Source organism: Equus asinus, chromosome 3 (assembly GCF_041296235.1).
Source record: "Equus asinus isolate D_3611 breed Donkey chromosome 3, EquAss-T2T_v2, whole genome shotgun sequence".
NCBI lineage: Eukaryota > Metazoa > Chordata > Mammalia > Perissodactyla > Equidae > Equus > Equus asinus.
Window position 1 is genome coordinate 159,395,228 of NC_091792.1, and position 15,500 is coordinate 159,410,727.

General features: G+C 46.4%; 1 protein-coding gene across 6 annotated transcripts in view; it reads right to left on the bottom strand.

Moving 5' to 3' along the window:
* Positions 1-15,500, bottom strand: part of RGS12 (regulator of G protein signaling 12) — a 133,015-nt gene that overhangs the window by 42,043 nt on the left and 75,472 nt on the right. For 5 of the 6 annotated variants that reach the window (XR_011502385.1, XM_044767912.2, XM_070506338.1 and 2 more), the window contains one exon: positions 13,058-13,079. The exons of the other annotated variant lie outside the window; for it this stretch is intronic. Coding sequence is in view for 3 of the 5 variants with exons in the window: in XM_044767912.2 (XP_044623847.2) it covers positions 13,058-13,079 (22 nt within the window). In the remaining 2 variants the exon portion in view is untranslated. The remainder of the gene's footprint in view (positions 1-13,057; positions 13,080-15,500) is intronic. 6 annotated transcript variants of the gene reach the window in all.

Sequence of the window (15,500 nt, forward strand, 5' to 3'; positions counted from 1 at the left end):
AGCTCAGACAGAAGCCAAGATGACTCTGGGAAACTGACAGAAACCTACAGACTGGTTCTAAAATGTATAAGGAAATACAAAGGGCCTGAAATAACCAAAGCAATCCTCAATATACACAGAGCTGAGGCTGTACTACCGGGTCTCAAAACGCACTGCAGAGTAAGAGCCATTACGACACAAGGCGCTGACCCAATGACAGACACAGAGACCAACGGAACAGAAGACAGAGGCCAGAAACAAACCCGCAAATATATGATTACCTGATAACGGTGCTGCTTCACTTCAGTGGGGGAAGGATCATCTTTTCAATAAATGGACCTGGGTCGACAGGATCTCATGTGGGAGAAAATGAATCTTGTCCCCTAACTCACATCATACACAGAAATCAGTTCCAGATGATCAGAGATTTCAAGTGGAAGATAAAACAGTAATGGTTCTACCTTCATGGTCTTGGGAAGGGAACTGCCTGCTCTAAAAGGACATAAAAAGCATTACCAGAAAGGAAAAAAATGACAAATTCAATGACATGCAGATTAAGAACTTTTGGTCCTGCAGGGGGCTGGCCCTGTGGCCGAGCGGTTAAGTTAGCGCGCTCCGCTGCAGGCGGCCCAGTGTTTCGTTAGTTCGAATCCTGGGCGCGGACATGGCACTGCTCATCAGACCACGCTGAGGCAGCGTCCCACATGCCACAACTAGAAGAACCCACAACGAAGAATACACAACTATGTACTGGGGGGCTTTGGGGAGAAAAAGGAAAAAATAAAATCTTTAAAAAAAAAAAAAAAAGAACTTTTGGTCATGCAAAGACAGCACTAAGAGCATGAACCAGGAAGCTGCAGAGGGGTTTACTTGCAGACATAAATCCAACACAACAATCACTTGCAGAAAATTTGCTACAAATCAATAAGGAAAGGCAGATGATCCAACAGGAAAATGTGCAGAAGTCTTGTACAGATGCTTCCCAAACGGAACAGTCAAACAGCCAAACACATGAGCAGGTGCTCAGCTCACTAGTAATCATGAAGCTGCAAACTAAAACCACAAGCAATGCCCCTCACACCTATTCAATGACTAAAACGAAAACACAATATAAAGTGCCGAGAGGACGTGGACTACCCAGAATTCTCATACACTGCTGGTGGGCGTATATATTCTAAAATTATTTTGGAAAACTGGCAGTATTTACCACAGCTCCATATACACAAACTCTATGACCAGCCTATCACAAGAGAAATGTGTCCGGATAGCTACCGAAAGTCCTGCGCGAGCATCTTACGGCAGCACCATCTGTAACAGCCTAGAGTCAAAACCCACTCAATGCCATCAACAGCAGAATGGAGAGGTCACCAGTGAGGCACTGATACAGTGGACAGTACAAGGCAACGGGAAGGAACAGTTGTTGATACACACGACATGTACAAAACTCACAAACCTAACGTTAAATGAAAGCCAGGCACTGAAGAGTATATATTACACGAATTCATTTGTTGAAAATTCAAATACAGGCAAAACTAACTGATGGTGTCAGACCCAGGCCAGTGGTCAGCTTTAGGGGGTACAAGGAGGTTTCTGGGTGCTGGCAATACAGGTGTGTTCACTTTGTGAAAATTCCTCAAGCCAATTTTGATGGTGTGTGTGCACTTTCAGTGTATGTTATTCTTCAATAAGAAGTCTTTACGCCTGGAAGAACAACTGTAATAAAAATGCATGTCAAGCGTCTGAACAGCACCATGGGCCAGCCCAGTGGCACAGCAGTTGCGCTCGCACGCTCCGCTTCGGCAGCCCGGGGCTCGCTGGTTCAGGTCCCGGGTGCAGACCTACACACCACTCGTCCAGCCAGGCTGTGCCAGGCGTCCCACGTATGAAGTAGAGGGAGATGGGCATGGATGTTAGCTCAGGGCTAATCGGCCTCAAAAAAAAAAAAGTATCACGAAACATTAGAACAGAAGAAAAGAGCAGCCTTTCTAAAATAGTGTCATTTAATTAAACTGTAACTCTGTATAATGAAATAAACAGCATATTCCCTAAGTAGACGTCTGATATCTACATTCCTTTCTAGATGTGTTGTCTACATTTTATACATTCAAATAGGCCAACATTGGGTTTTGGGGACTTGTCATTAGAAAAAAATGGGGACTGTCCCAAGTGAGGGCTGTCCCATGCTGCGTGTCCTGGCTGCCCTGTCGGTGGGGGTGGGGAGCTGTGCATCTGTGCTTCCGCATTTCCCCAGCGCCTGGGAAAGCGGCTGGCACACACAGATCTGCTGAGGACTGATAGTGATGTGCCCTGGAAGAGCATCAGTCTAAGAACAAGGGACCAGTCAGGAGCAAAGCTGGCAGAAAGGGCTGAGTGCACACCAGGCACCGGCAGAGGCTCCGGCTTCCTGACCTCCTCCTTCTGGCCACCAGCAGGACACAGGTGGGGGGCCGGGCCAAACCCAGCCTCCCCAAATTCCAGCCATTTCTCCACAGCGAGTTCTTAAAGATAAATCACTCTGGCGTCAGTGAATTGGAGCTCGATTAATGTGAACTAACTCAAAGGGATGCCTTTTTACAGCTGGGGAAACATCAAATTATATCAGGGTCGTCGTATTTGGCTGCTCTTAAAATACTTATATGGAAGCTTTCCACCATCACAGAAGAGGGACAAGTGACGGTCACATAGATTTGCTTTTAGTGGTAGGAACACACTGAGCACCGACACGCCTGAGCTGAAGCTACGCCACAACCAGATGGGGCCTCGGCCAACTCCAAGCTCCTGTCCGCATCCCTGGGCCTGCAGGAACCACACACAAAGACATCTGCTTTGAGGAAACATGATGACAACACCAACACACCATGTGGTGAGCAAGCACGTGGGCTGCTGCTGGGCCAAAAGGCCAGATTCCCCACCCCTCTGACCAACCACAAGGCCTCGGTACCTCGGCAGACAACCTGCAGACCAGAAGCCACCTGCTCACATGGCTGTAGCGAGGACTGCATGCATTGAAGTGTGTGAAGTGCCAAGGAGAGCGCCTGATCCTGGCCTGTGCTCAGGCAGTACCACCACCATCGCCAGCATCACCCAAAGCCTCTCCTATTCCAAGGAAATGCACTTAATAACATCCAACTATGCCTCTGATGTTTCTCTATATGGTACTGGACAAGCCAGGAATCCCACCTGGGAAGGTACGCTCCCCAAATTCCCTCCCAGACTGCTCCATGCACCCAATACTGAGCCAGGTACTGGGGGCACCAGGGACAGGCTGGGGGTGAGGACCAAGTCTGGGCTGGGAGGGCAGTTTTACCCTCTAGCTAATGGGAAATCACTGAAGTTCTTTGTGTAAGGAAGGTCATAACTCGAGTTTTGTTCTGAATTTTACAGATCATATCCCACAATTATAGTGAAAAAAATTGCATCACAAGAATTCTGCGTCTGGCCATGATGGAGTAACTGGGACCAGACTTCTCCACCTGCCATATATTACTAGAAAACTTGGCAAAATAGATGAAGCAACAGTTTTCAGAAATTGGACCACAGTCACCACAAGACTGATTCCTGATGGAAAGAAACCAATGAGGTGACCCCTAAGATCACCTGGCCATCTGCCAGGAGGCCCTTTATAAACTGCAGCAAAGGGAGGGGGAGCCCAAGTAGATTCCAGCTCTTCCATCTTCCACTGAGTTGAAGAGACAGAGATTAGAACTGGGGAAGGCTGAGGTGGCTGGAATTCGCAGGTGCCAGGACAGCATTAGTGGAAGACGAGCTCCAGAGATCTCAGGGGAGACCCCTTGAGTCTGTTGCTGAATTCTAAGTTGTGCGTGCACAGAGTGAAACCCCATGAGGCTACACAAAGAACAGCTGGGAAGCTGCAGGCTGAACAGTTTCCAGAACTCATACAGGATTGCGAGATTTTCCAGTCCCAACTGGCTCTTGTTGAACACCTGGCCTTCAAAGCAGACCCTACAAGTGTTAGGCTTAAATAGTGGGCTAAACTAGCCTACAGTAAAAACTATTATACTGAACTGGAAATCAACAATTCAAAGACATTTATGCGCCCCTATGTTCACTGCAGCATTGCTCACAATAGCCAAGAAAAAACCCAAGTGCTCATCAACTGAAGAATGGATAAAGAAGATGTGGTATATATACACAATGGAATACTACTCAGCCATAAAAAGACAAAATCGTCCCATTTGCACACACATGGATGGAACTTGAGGGTATTATGTTAGGTGAGATAAGCCAGACAGAGAAAGACAAACCCATATGATTTCACTCACATGTGGAATATAAACAAACACATGGACAAAGAGAACAGTTTAGTGGTTACCAGAGGGGAAGGGGGCTGGGGTGGGCATAAGGGGTAAAGGGGCGCATATATATGGTGACTGACAAATATAATGTACAAGTGAAATTTCACAAGGTTACAAACTATTATGACATCAATAAAAAAAAAACTTTACTTACTACTTTTTACTACTTTCTCCTAAAAAAAAAAGAGTCTAAAAACAAGCCTCAAAGGGATCAAGCCAATCCACAAGCAGCTTAACTATTAAAAACAAACCTCTAGACTCTTCAAAGGAAGCCAACAAAACTAGCACCCAGTCGAAAATCACTAGATATGGGAAGATGCAGAAAAATGTGATCCATAACCAGGAGAAAAATCAGTCACCAGAATGGAACTAGGAATGACAGTGATGGTAAGTTAGCAGACAAGGACTTGAGGACACCTAGAGATGCTGTAAACATGCTCAAGAGTTTCAAGGAAAGCATGAACACAATGAGGAGAGAAGTGAAGGATTACAAAACAGCCAAAAGGAATTGCTAGAGATAAAAAATACAATCTCTGAAATGAATGGTTCACAGGATGGAATTAATAGCATATTAGACACTGCAGAAGAACAATGAACTTAAAGACAGAGCAAAAGAAACTGATACATGAAGCATATGAAGAAAATAAAGAACCAAAATGAATAAGTCTCAATGGCCTGTAGGGAAAACGCAAGTGGTCTAATGTATGTATTTGCAATTAAAGTCCCCAAAGCAGGGGAGCGGTATAAACTGTCTGACTCTCAACAAACCCCAAATGGCATATACACAAAGAAAACCAACCCAAGACTCATCATAATTACCTTGCTGAAAACCAGCGATACGGAGAAAATCCTAAAAGCTTTCTTCTAAATTGTATGCCCAGAGGCGTACACTTCATCTGCTTAGAGTTTATCCAGCTTGCGGTTCAGGGGAGCTTTTCCTAATCTGCACAAAACCTACTCAGGTAGAGCCCTTGAGAAAAGCCACTGAGTGCTCCTCAACCTCAGGGTCTCCTTCTAGACCTTTCCTCTAAATTATTTTGGCCAATAAGATTTTCAACACACTCTAATACTTTCTCTCAGCAACTTTATACACATTCTCCTGAGAGAGAATCCATTAAAATTTTCAGGCCATTTTGAAAGTCCTTGGGTAAAAGGCTTCAAATATTTAAAACAATATTAATTACTTTAGTAAGCTCTTTATTAAAGTATAACACATATAGAAAAGCGCACCAATCATCAGTGTATTACTCGCTGGGCTCTCACAAGTGAACACATCCCTGGGGCCAGCTCCTAGATCAAGAGGCAGGACACGGGCAGCCCCGGGAGCCGCACAGCGTGGCTGCTCCCCGATGGGACACATGGCTCACGAGAACAGTCCTCACGTTGTTCTCCATGCTACAGTTTCGTCAGAGAGACCTGTTCCCCCAAGAATCAAACTAACCAATTCCCTTGAAGTGGACGGATACACACCAACTCCCAGGCAGGGTCTCTGGGTGAGGATGAGGAACGGCCACAGGAGGGGCACAAAGGGACCTCCACTGTGACTTTAACGCTTTAGAAAAAACGTCTGAAGCAAACACGCCCAATGTTAACACCGTCACTGCTGGGAGGTCGGTATGTGGCCACTGGTTTTATTACCTTTGAACTTCTGTTTGCTTGAAAAAAATTTCTCAATATAAATAATTACTAATAAAATCTCTCTCCAAACATCTCGTAGAACTGGAAAGAAATAAGCACAGTGGAAGGCATCTTGGCAGAAATAAAGTCTCCTTCCTTCCAAAAACTCAAATCCACAGTCTAACTAGTGTTTACAAATACTTAGAACTGCGTACCCTATAAATACACTGCTATTCTGGGGATAATTTTTAAGTTCAAAAGCAAACCATAAAGAATGTGATACATTAAACCCAACTAAAGAGTTCTGGTTAAAACCACTCCTCTCACATCACCTATTACAAATTAACATTCTACTGCTACTATTTAGCAAACATTTTCCAAAAATGTGCAATTAGGCCGCACTGTTTTTCTGATGAGGAAAATATGAACTCACCAAAATTCTGTACAATTACCTATGGCACTGCTCTAAAACCTTTACATTTAACTTTCTCTTTCATAATTTTATACCATGCAAATAGCGTGGCTCCTACCTGCTGCCCACCTGCCAGAACTGCTCTCTCTATAAACATCTGGGGTGATGTTCACCTATTTCTGGGATATTGAATTCGGGTTGATTTTATTTTTAACTACTTTCTGTTTTACTTTTCTTATTACTTAAATTATTTATAATGCATATGTATAATTTTACCAGAAAGGTCATGTTCCTCAAATATTAAATAAATAAAATAAAGTGGCTATTAAAGGTTCAGTGACTTGGTTCAGGGTTCAGGGTTCAGGTTCAGGGAACACCTGGTTTCAGAGCAGGTCCATCTGCTCTGGCCGCACCCCTGCTGTCACCCTCTGTTCCTGAGGCACAAGGTGCAGACTCATTGCCCTAGTGTCCTATTGTGAGACTATTCCAGACTTATTCAGCTATTCCCCTGCTGATGGACATCCGGGCCTGCCTACCAGGGTGGTCATTAAGATGGAAAAGGAACAGAGCATGCTGTGACAGGCACAGGGGCTGGCACACAGCACATGCTCTCTGCGAGGAGCGGTGGCCTCCACGGTCACCACTGTCAACGGCTCCAGCTGGGCCTCCTCACCAGGCTCTTCTAGCCCCTGAGCCTCACTCAGAAAATGCCAGGGGATAAAGGTCTGAACTGCTTAGTTGTGGTCAGAAATCCTTCTGTAGAAGATTTGCAAATCTATCTGATAAAGAATTAATATCCAAAATATACAAGGAACTCATACAATTCAATAACAGAAAACTAACTAACCAAATTAAAAATGAGCAAAGGACCTGAATAGATATTTTCCCAAAGAAGACATACAAATAGCCAACAGGTACATGATAAGATGTTCAACATCCCGAAACATCAAGGAAATACAAATGAAAACCACAACGAGATACTACCTCACACCTGTTAGAATGGCTATTATCAAAGAGACGAGATAACAAGTGTTGGCAAGGATGCAGAGGAAAGGGAACCCTGTGCACTATTGGTGGGAATGTAAATTGGCGCAGCCACTGTGTATAACAGTATGGAGGTTCCTCAAAAAATTAAAAATAGAACTGCCATATGATCCAGCAATTCCACTTCAGGTATTTATCCAAATTGAAATCAGGATCCCAAAAGATATCTGTATCCCCATGTTCAATGCAGCATTATTCACAATAGCCAAGATATGGAAACAACTTAAGTGTCTGTTGAGAGGTGAGTGGACAAAGAAGTTGTAGCATATACAAACAATGGAATATTATACAGTCTTTAAAAAGAAGGAAATCCTGCCTTCGTGACACTGTGGGTAAATCTGGAGGACATCATGCTGGGTGGAATAAGCCAGGTACAGAAAATCAAACACTGCATGGTCTCACTTCTATGTGGAATCTAAAATAGACAAATTCATAGAAGCAGAGAGTAGAATGGTGGTTACCAGGGGCTGGCGGGAGGAGGACATGGGGAGATGTTTGTCAAGGTATACAAAGTTTCAGTTACAGATGAATGAGCCCTGAGGATCTAAGGTTCAGCATGCGACCATAGTTAATAATACTGTATTGTATACTTGAATTTTGCTAAGAGAGTAGATCTTAAGTGTTCTCACCACAAAAAAAAGGTAACTATGTGAGGTGATGGGATGTGCTAACTAGCCTGATGATGGTGATCATTTCACGATGTATACATACATCAAAGAAAAAAAGGAAGAAAAGAACTCCTCATGCAGGAAGTAGTTACTGGTAACAGAAGTGAGGCAGAATGCACACAGGCCAGGGACTGAGCGCCATCAAGAACACCTGACCTTAGCCATAATTCCTTTCTTTTTGATGGTATCTTTCACAAGGCCCAAGTTTTATGATATAGTCTTAGTGATTTAAGAATAATTGGCATAAAAAGACATATTTGGCTGCATTCCACTTTGATTACAATTCCTCAATGATACTAACCTGCTAGCACAACCTCTGAGCTACCAGCTGGCCAGTCTCCACTGGACCCACATCTGCCCATTACTGAGCTCCCGGGACTGAGCTGGGTTGGGCAAAGCCCCAGAGTTTACAAAGCCTAGGTCAGTGTTCCCCAGGCCCGATAAAACCCAGCACAGCTCCACAGGCTCTGGTGGCCAGGGCTCCTCAGCTGCCACGTGACAAGGAGCTCCATGCATGGCCTTCTTTGTCACTTCCTAGCCCAGTAAGCTCGTTTGCTCGTTTTTTGAGAGGGTTTCACTACAGAGGAGAAACTTTGAAAGCCACTACCCTAACCCAGGTCTTATTCCCATGCTGTGGCCGATGTCTGCACACACTGTAAATACCTTAATTCAATCATTCATTCAACAAATCCTTCTTGTGCCCTCTGCTGTGCAGGGCACTGAGGACAACCTTGAAGCTGCCCCATGGAGATCACGTTCTAGTGGATGCGGGGAGCACACAAAACCGGTGACATAGATAAATAATTTAAATGGCAGGACCTTGTCATGAGTGTTGGAGGGAAATGAAGGAGGGCTGATATTCAGAATAAGGGCCAGGGTCAGTGCAGGCTTCTCTGAGGGGCTGGCACAATGGGGAGGGCACACCGGCAGTGGGCCAGCACTGTGTGAGACCCCTGGAGACCCCACGTGCCTGAGGGGCCGTGGGAGACCAGCATGGGAGGACAGCACTGGGGTGCTAACACACCCCCAGACAGCTGTAAGCAGGCAGTGAGTGGGGCCCAGGTTAGGGGTTAGGTGGGGAGCAAACCACAAAGGGGCAGGAGTTTAGATGAAGGGAGTGAGGGGAGAGGTGCAGCCTCGTGGGCCCGGGAGGTGGACACTGAGCAAGGTCACGGACACGGATACAGATGTGTCCCCACAGGGACGGGAGACTCTAGGACCAGCATGCTTGGGGGAAAGCCGAGACCAAGGTCGCACAAATTAAGTTGGAGCATTTATGAAGCAGCCAAAGAAGTGTCCCATGAATGCATCACAGACCCAGAAGCAAGAGCCAGGTTCCTCCGCTGACTTTCTCCACAGTCACTGCCCAGTGAGTGCCTGTGGATGTGGGCGTTTATGCGAATGCTCCCTGACACTCCCAACTTCTCAACTGCAAAAGATGTATCTAGCAACGGCAGGAGGCATCCTAGCCTTTCAAGGATGTGTGAGTCAGGTGGGAGCGGGAATCCTGGCAAAGCTGCTTAGTACAGAGTTTAAAAAAAAAGGAAGAAAATATGAGAATAAACTTTTATTACCATAAAGCTGTATTATGCAAAACCCCAGAAGCAGGGGCTGGTCTGGCAGCCTAGTTGTTAAGTTTGCATGGTCCGCTTTCGCAGCCAGGGTTCAGGAGTTCAGGTCCTGGGTGCGGACCTACACACTACTCATCAAGTCATGCTGTGGGGGCGTCCCACATACAAAAACGGAGGAAGACTGGCACCTATGTCAGCTCTGCAACAATCTTCCTCAAGCAAAAAGAGGAAAACTGGCAACAGTTGGTAGCTCAGGGTCAATCTTCCTCACCAAACAAAACAAAAACAAAAACCCAGAAGCAGGGGCCGGCCCTGTGGCCAGGTGGTTAAGTTTGTGCCCTCTGCTTTAGGGGCCCAGGGTTTCACTGGTTCAGATCCTGGGCATGGACATGGCACTGCTCATCAGGCCATGCTGAGGCGGCATCCCACATGCCACAACTAGAAGGATCCACAACTAAAAATACACAACTATGTACTGGGGGGCTTTGGGAGAAAAAGGAAAAATAAAATCTTAAAAAAAAAACAGAAGCAGAGAATTGGAAGGCTCTCTCCCACCAACATTGGAAGGTCTTCCTTCCTACCAATCTCCCACCACAATCTCCTCACACTTCTGTTTGAATGCTGTGGGTACTTTGTGTGAATACGTGTTTGAATAATTTCCCACAGGCATATCATTACACTTTTAAGCCTCACTATACTGCTAGAATGTTCTTTCTTTTCTTGAGGCAGATTCTGCCTCCGTGAACCTCACCCCCGGGTCCTGGTTTGCCCTCCACAGAGACTGACCTCTACCCCTTCCTTCACAGGGTGCTCTTTGGCTACAGGGAGCAGTCATTACGGCCCCTCTCCTTCTGGGAAAGTGAAAAAACACACTTCAAGTTGACAAAGATTGCAAAAATAGCATTGTCCAACTTCCTTAAAATAAAGCCACAAAACTATACGATGAGAACATACATAATAAAAGGATACTATTCGAAATGGAATACAACAGTTAAATGCGCCCAAGTTAGCTCACTGACAAGGTTAACCAAGCACAAAGTATTTCTGAGTGAGTGATTTATTAGTCACCAAAGCCAGGCTGGATGGCCAGGTGGAGATCAGCCCAACTTGTGAACAGGTGCTTTCCAAAGCCGGCTCCTGAGTCACTGCCCAGAGCTCAGGATGCCTTTTTCCCATAGAAACTCTGTGCTGCTGGAGTGCCAGGCCCCCTCGGAGCCTGACCCCCTGCTCCACACGGAATATAAAACCATCTGTGTGGAAATACATTCTGAGCTTCCTCCTGATCCTCTCACCAGTGCCATCACTGCTGGGGAGGAAGGCAAGAAGGGGTCTCCTCTTTCCGCCGGAGGCATTCAGGAAGCCGGGTGTCAGACTGGAGGGTCAGGGCTGGAGCTGGGACTCTCGGGTAAGACAGGGTGGGACACGAGCACCGGGAGCCTCGGCGGCCAGGGGGCTTCCCTGCGATGGCTCTGGAGTCAGGCAGACCTCCCAGTCTGAATCCAGCCTCTCAGCCTGGTGCCTAATGACCCTGGCCAATTTACTCTCTTTCTGCCTTGGCGTCTTTATCTGCGAAGACGGCAGAATATAATACATACCTCCTAGAACTAACATGCAAGTTAAATAAGACAACTTTTCTTCATATAATCAGAAAAGAAATTGAAGGTGGAAAATAAGAAAAGCATGAAAAAACCTAAATAAAGCACATGTAAGCTGTCTGGTGCAGTTTCTGAAATCCAGGGCATGCTCAGGAAACAATGACTTCTTCCCTTCCCCCCTCTGCCACCACGGGACTCTCAGGACGAAGGGGCCTGTCCCCAGTGGCGCCCAGGTCTGAAGGAGAGAAGAGAAGGAGGGACTAGCGGGGCGGAAAGCCCCTGCAGGGGAAGGGGAACCCCCGCCACCAGCCAGGACACCACTTCCTTAGACAGACACACAGGCTGAGTCAGGGACTTCCCACACCTGGGAAGCTCCGTTTCTTAAAAAATTATAAAATGGACTATATAATAAAACTCTCTGGGTTCCTGCATCTATTGCTGACAGAAAAAAATTTTATAGATGAATAAGGCTTAATATTTATGATTAAATTGATCATATTAAATAAACTTCTCAAATTTATAAATTTCCTGCAGAAATGAATGTCTTCTACCAGAAGAGATAAATTAGACCACAGTAGAAAGGGTAAGCGTGAATAGGATATTATAAAAACCACTCACTTTTATCCTGGATTTGGTTACAAGTCCTATTTCTTTTCATTAAGGAAGTTTTTCCCACTTCCAGCTTAAGAGTGATTAAATGACATGATTATCATTGTACATAAAACAGGTAACATAATTCCTTTTACTAAAAAAAATAAATCTCCAAACACAAACTTGAGGATCTCTCTGGTCTCAGCTTCAGGTGTCAGCACATTTGTAATTCAAGACGTGCTCTTCCCACACTTCCCACGGACAGACGGACTGCGGGGCGGATGGACTGCGGGGCGGAGGGCCCCGGCTCCACCTGCCCCCGTTCACAAGAACCCTCCCTAAGGCCCATGACCAAAGACGGCCGTTGTAGGATAACAGAAAGTGTCGAGGAAACCACACTTATAAAGTAAGAGGGCGACCCTGAACCCCGTCACTTGTCCCCCTGTCAGTTTTTGCTGTCATCTGTACTTCAGACCCACAGCCAGCATATAAATGAAAATACAGCCAATACTTTTTGATAAATTATAAAATTGAACTCTCAAAAAAACAAAAATAAATTAATTGGAAACGTAAAACAAAACAAAATAAAACTTGTGAGCATAAGGGCTTTTATGAGTATTCTAAGAAACAAGGAACATTTCGAAGAAACTTTCCAAATCATTTTAGAGAATTTTTAAAAAATCATTGAACTAAAATGATAAAAGTTACATCAGAGAAAGGTTAAGTGAAATAATACACCTTTGGCCATTTCCTTTTTGGATCAGTCCCATTAAAAGAATTTCCATGCACAAAATTATTTAAAGATGAAAGGTTTTGATTTCTCTTCGTTCCACAACTCTCAATTCATCTACACTTTTCCTAATAAAAGGAAATTTAGAACTGAGAGAATGGCTTAAATTCAGTAAGAGCTTTGCAATCTTCACTTGCTGGTCTAAAAGCTGGTTATCCCACAAGGGGCAGCATGTTTTAACCTGTCAAGCACAGGTACGCCATAGGAGGTGCTGCAGCCCAATGCCCAGGAGACCACAGGTGCTCCGTCACGCCGAAGTTCAGATTCATAACATGTCTCTGCAACACACAGCTTCCAAAACGCATGTCACAGCCACCTGGGAGCGACCGAAAGCTCCCCAGATCAGCCTGACTAAAGCCCTCCCCCCAGGGGATGGGGAAGGCAAAGAAAACACCTCTTTTAATGGCAAACACACTTTCACAATTTGAAAACTTGATTAAAAATTTAAAATATACATCAGAAATTGTGACTTACCACCATCGGATACGGTTGCGGACTGAAAGAAAAGAGAGAGAGACATGAGTTAATTAAGCCTCATGACAAAAGTCAGGAAATGGTACGTCCATCTGAGGAACAAAACTGGGAGATTCTTTGGAAAGTTCTTGGTTCTCAGTGCGGTATCTGAGGAAAACCCAACACCTCAGTGAGTCAAGAGTTACTCTCCCACTTCCTGAGTGAACTCCGCCCACCCTGGCAAGCAGGGCGACATCAGGACAACACGGAAGTCATCATCATTTTCATTTGAAAAGAACAAATCTGAGCACGGTTGACATCATAGTCTTAGTAGTAGCTTCAGTAGAAACAGCTTTACAAACTTCGGTCGATCGGCCAAGGGTCTGCAGTATCAAGGCAGCTGACGATCCATTTAGCGCTGCTTGCTTGCAAGTCAGCCATGCCAGTGCTGGGCACTGCCCTGGGCAGGTCACACCCCCACACTCGGTGCTCACCACGCCCCCCACGCCGTGCACCAGGCTACTAGTATCCTCTCCACCCTATGGGGCGAAACCCAGGTCCAGAGAGGTGAAACAGCCCCAGGGGGATGGCAGAGCAGGGGTCAGCCCACAGCCAGGCCCTGCCCACCAGGCCCGGCTGCCCACCAAGTGGTGGAGGAGCGGCTCTGAGCAGGTAGGTCAGGGGAGGTTTCCAAGGAGGGAGTCTGGAATAGGCTGAGTGACTGGAGGAGAGGAGGGTGGCTGGCTCAAAGGCACCAGGAACAAGAACAAACAAGTCATGCCAGAGAGAGAGGCAGGCAGTACTGGAAGGAGAAGGCTGTGGGGGAGGTCCTGGGCGGACAGACATTCAGAACAACAAAAAGCCACAGGTAGTTCTTTGACGGGAACATCTAGAAAGACTATTTAGGGATGTACTTGAAGGTCAGACAGCTCCGTGGGGAAGGTCACTTCCACCTGGCGATGGGGAGGGAGAAGAATCCAGAGAAGTCAAGAAAGGGGAAGGAACCAGGGCTGAGGAAGGGGGATCCCAGGTGGCAGAGACTCCAGGAAGCCGTGGAGGAACCAACATGGGAAGGGCTGGGGAGCTTGGAGGTTGGGCCAGTTTGGTGCAGGGGTGACTTGCACCTTGAGATGTCCTGGTCAAAGCACAGGCCACAGCTCTGCAGAGCACAGGCAAAGGCCCCAAAGGCAGTGACCAGGCGCCTGGCTGCCCTCTACGTCTTCTACACACAGGACCGGGTGTAAGGAAACCTCCAGCTCCACAAGAGGATAAACCCACGTGCTTCCCAGTGGCCACAGAAGGATGCCTTCCTGGAGCTCAGTCTTTGCTGCAGAAGCCCCACCACCCTGGCTTGGAAATGGACTCGCACCATGTCCTCTCTCTGCAGAGGGGAGTGAGGCTGGAGTGCAGGCTGTGTGGAAGGCTTTGCCAAACGCTCAGTGGCAGAGGGAAGTGAACAAGAGTGCCTAGACCCTCTAGCTTACCAAACAGAGCCCGCGCCTCCTTAGCCTGAGGCCATGCACGACGCCCCTTTCCAAATCCGGGGCCTCCTCCAACAAGCAGAGGTCATGTTTTAAGACCCCTAAGGACAAAATTCAAACAAGTGAGGCCTAGAGGTACCTCTGGGTTAGCCAGGCTTCCAGTTAAAGGCCCCTTCCTGTTATGACAGAGACATCATATGTCCTATACCACTGGGGAGCGAAAACAAACGTGTGTCATTTGAATTGAAAAATTCAATTATCCATGTCAACTGGCTTCTGCACTTACTGTTTGAGCATCCCACCCCAGTGCCAAAGCCCTCCAAGCCTTGGCTCCCAGCCTGAGTGGAGGATGGTGGGCCCTCTCCCATTCCAAGTAGACTTGGTCTCAGCCTCTCACCGTGTGGGAATTACACCTGCAAGACTAGAGAACCCAGATAAACGACCCCCCTCCTCCCGCAAACAGATGGTCTGTCCTCTGACAGCCAGAAGCAGCCACGCTGACAGTTCAGAATAGGGGCCTGTCCCTGTTTCACAACATCATGAGGCCCAGGTCAGAAAGACTCTGAAAACATATCCTGGCACCTTATCAATACGTTTTTCCATAGTAAAAACATACACTGTTATGTGTCCAGTTTTCAAACTTTCATCTTGCCAGACAGGCAGGCAAAAGAACAAACCCCAGCAAGCCAATACTTGGCCATCTGGCCAAGGGCCTGATTCCCACTGCAGAAGGCTGGGGTGGGCCTCCTCAGGGCCGACAATGCACAGGGGGAGTGGCTCTTCTTCCCACACTCACAATAAATCACCGACTGTCATGTTACAAATTAACTAATATCAAAGGCAAATTATTCCCTCGAGATTCTGAGAAGAAAATCTGCATGGCCCTGCACAAAGTAAGAAATACTGTCAATAATATCTGAAAATAAATTATAAAATGTAAACTTCATAAATATGAAGGAGGTAGTTCACTTCACATCACAACC